Here is a 3,418-nt window from a genome sequence, read left to right on the forward strand (position 1 = left end):
CCACTAGTGCCCACTGTTCGCTGCTATTTCTGTTTTTCTGCCTATGCCGTGGGGACCCAAAGACTTCCTCATATGTTGGATGCAAAGGAGGGCAAGTGCGTTCTTTCAGAAGGAGAAGTGACAGCTGTGAGGAATGTGCCTCTCCCGACTTTCCCAAATTGGGAAGGAACCGTGGCTTCTCAAGAAGGAGGCTCTCAGCTCCCTGAGGTCAGTGCAGAACAAGTGGACAGGCCTGAGCAGCGACGCTTTGTGAGGGTTACTGTCTGTGGACAAAGGGCATTCAGAGATTTTTATTTATTCATAATGTCACTTTTACAATCAGCCCTCATTTCTCATTCACATGTAATCTTCAAAAGAGCACTTAAAAATCTCTTATTGATATTACAACTAAAGTTCATAGGTTAGATTATCATTCATCCAACTATGTAAAATTTAAAAACTGTAAGTCTGCATCATTGGTTTCTAGTAGCATTATACATTACTTAAAAATATATTTAATTTTATGCTCAAGTTAATAAGTTTTTGTATATAGTACCTATTTCAACTTAAAAATTTGAATTTAAAAACTTTATTAAGAATGTTAAACAATCAAAGTATAATATATAAAAAGCTTTATAGAAATAATACACCTCTTTGAATAAGCTATGTCCACAATATGCTACCTTTAAAAGATATCCATTAATTAATTTATTCATTCATTCAAGAATGTGCCCAAATGCCCACTGTGTAAAGGCCCCGAAGGAGGTGCTGGGGATATGAATAAGGCACATTAAATCCAGCGCAACCCTGCCCTTTGGGGGCTTACAGACTGGCGGAGCTTTTCAAGACACTGCCTAACAGGTGCACCGGAAGTGATGTCTAATGCAAAGAGGAGCGGATACTTTTTGCCTTGAGTGTTAGTACAGTTGTCTTGGCAAAAGCTTCTTTCTTTTCATAATATGCGGCCTCATTTACAAACGTCGGGTACACAGTACGGTCTCCACCTAATGGAATTGTCTCTCCGTCAAGAGTTAAAAACACAGGATCCTCAGGGCGCAGTGGTTTCCAGTCTTGATCCTCTCAGGAAACAAAATACACAAATTACATGCGGTTTCTCTCCTACTTTAAACATTTTTGTGTGAGACTGTAGACAACTGAAACATTTAGCACCGGATTCTGTCAAAAGAGATACAAACCTCCTACACTCTGCCAAGGGCCCCCCCCCCCCCACGGCCCCCCCCCCCCCCCCACTATGCTGTTATTGATCAAACCAGACAAGCAGCAGATATTGGGGACCTGAGGAGTCAGGAAACGGCAGAAAACATTCCAGAGAAAGAGGCTTTGATTGCTGTGCTCTAACTTACTCAGCGGTGATCGCAGGGAGGTGGCAGCAGTGTGGTGAACTGCAGAGAACATTAGCTCTGGGTCTGCCACTGATAGCTCGATGGCTGTGGGAAAGATCTAACTTCTGAGCTTCTGCTTTCTTATGTGAAAATGAATATAATCATTCCTACCCACTTGGCAGGAATTTTACCTTCTTTGACAGCTCTTATCTGACCATCCCTCCCTGCCTCATTATTCTCTTAGAGCATCTGGTTTTCTTTATTTTAACCTACACTTTAGACTTTCGTCTATCTAGACTAGTGGTTCTCAACCTTCTGGCCCTTTAAATACAGTTCCTCATGTTGTGACCCAACCATAAAATTATTTTCGTTGCTACTTCATAACTGTAATGTTGCTACTGTTATGAATTGTAATGTAAATATCTGATATGCAGGATGGTCTTGGGCGGCCCCTGTGAAAGGGTCGTTCGACCGTCAAAGGGGTCGTGACCCACAGGTTGAGAACCACTGATCTAGACTGTGACTTCCACAAGAATATACTAGTAGACCATGTTCAATGATGTATCCTACAGCCAGCATATGTAAGACCTTTTATGAACTATAAAACTACTCACTGGGGGTTGGGGCTCATATTTTGAATATCTTAAAGAAACAGCAAATGTTACCTGCAGATTAGGGTGGATAATAGCAGCAATTTCTCCATTTTCATTCCTGGGATAATCAACTTTCTCCATTATTTTATAGACTTCAATAGCACAAGGGGGAAATTCTTACCCTAAGGCAAGAACAAAATGTGTAAAATGGCAACTGAAAAAAGGAAGTTCATACTTTAAGGGAAGAACAATAACCAAAAAGTGAAGACATACAGTTGCGGATTGAATGTCACATGTAATTGGGAAAAAAAGACAGTCACAGGGAGCACACACGATGTCAGCGGAGGATGTTCATAAGTAACATGAAGCCAAAGGATGTTCTCAAATTATTCCTGTCAACACACGTTCACAAGTACATTGCTGGACGGACGAAGAAAACACCTTAAAAAGCCAGTGTGAGAGAAAGAGCCTGGGGCAGGGAGTCAGGACTCCAGGGCTCTCATCTCCTCACTGTGTGACCCCGAGCAAGAGGCGTAACTTCCGGGGGCTCCTGTTCTTTACCTGTCAAAGGGAGGTCTGAATCAGCTGGTCTTGGAGCTGCCGTCCAGCTCTGGCATTCTATGCCTGCATATGCTCAGGAGACTTCTAGCAGGTTAGGTGACTTCAGCATCATTTAACTTGCTTTTCCTCCTCCTCCTCTCCTCCATAATCACAGTTTGGTGTGTTTTCTTTAAGGACTTTCCCTGAACATTAACATATATATGTATACATATTCTAGCAAGTGTTTATTATTATTTTGGGGAAATTGGTATACTGCATGTTTTGGTCTGCAACTTGCTTTCTTTAATTAACAATGTATTTTGAAGCTCCTTCCATGGTAGTGTGACTGTTTACCACATGATGGATACTCAGGTTGTTTCTATTGTTTTGTTGGCACAAGCAATGCTATAGAAGCCACCCTTGTAGATGACATACTGGGTGTGCATGTGTTTGTGTTTCTTTGAGATGTGGAATGGCTGCATCATAGGATTTGTGCATTTTCAAAAGTGGATACTGTAAAGTTATTGTTTAGCATGTCTTTCCCATCCCCCTTTCCTACACCCTTACCAACACAATATTATCAGGTTTTAATATTTTCCTCCTCTAATGGGAGAAAATGCTTTCTCATTTTAATTTGCATTTCTCTAATTACTAGTAATATTGGACATCTGTTCATATGCTCTTTGGACATTTGTATTTCTTAGTATATTTTTGTCTCTTTAAAATAGGGTTAATAGGAAAATTAGGGGAGCTTTAATTGGTAGTGGCTTTTCTTGAATGTGTCTATTCTGGTCATTGAGGAATGGCTGAAGTGAATAAACTTTTAAAAGACACCTAATACCCTGAGCATGGCAAACTTGACGTAGGCTACAATTGCTATTTCAGTGTTTAGTGGTGAAGTTAGCATGTGTGCTCATCCCATTTCCCATTTCTAATATATAGAAATATTTTTATTGATTTCAT

General features: G+C 40.5%; 1 protein-coding gene across 1 annotated transcript in view; it reads right to left on the reverse strand.

Moving 5' to 3' along the window:
• Nucleotides 1-279: 279 nt before the first annotated feature.
• The window catches only part of ASPA (aspartoacylase), a 7,353-nt gene continuing 4,214 nt past the window's right edge, over nucleotides 280-3,418 (reverse strand). The window contains exons 4-5 of the mRNA XM_015562439.1: nucleotides 1,988-2,091; nucleotides 280-1,056 (exon numbers count right to left, since the gene is read on the reverse strand). Coding sequence (XP_015417925.1) covers nucleotides 859-1,056; nucleotides 1,988-2,091 — 302 coding nt within the window. The 3' untranslated portion in view covers nucleotides 280-858. The remainder of the gene's footprint in view (nucleotides 1,057-1,987; nucleotides 2,092-3,418) is intronic.

The sequence above is a fragment of the Myotis davidii genome, unplaced genomic scaffold (assembly GCF_000327345.1).
Source record: "Myotis davidii unplaced genomic scaffold, ASM32734v1 scaffold638, whole genome shotgun sequence".
NCBI lineage: Eukaryota > Metazoa > Chordata > Mammalia > Chiroptera > Vespertilionidae > Myotis > Myotis davidii.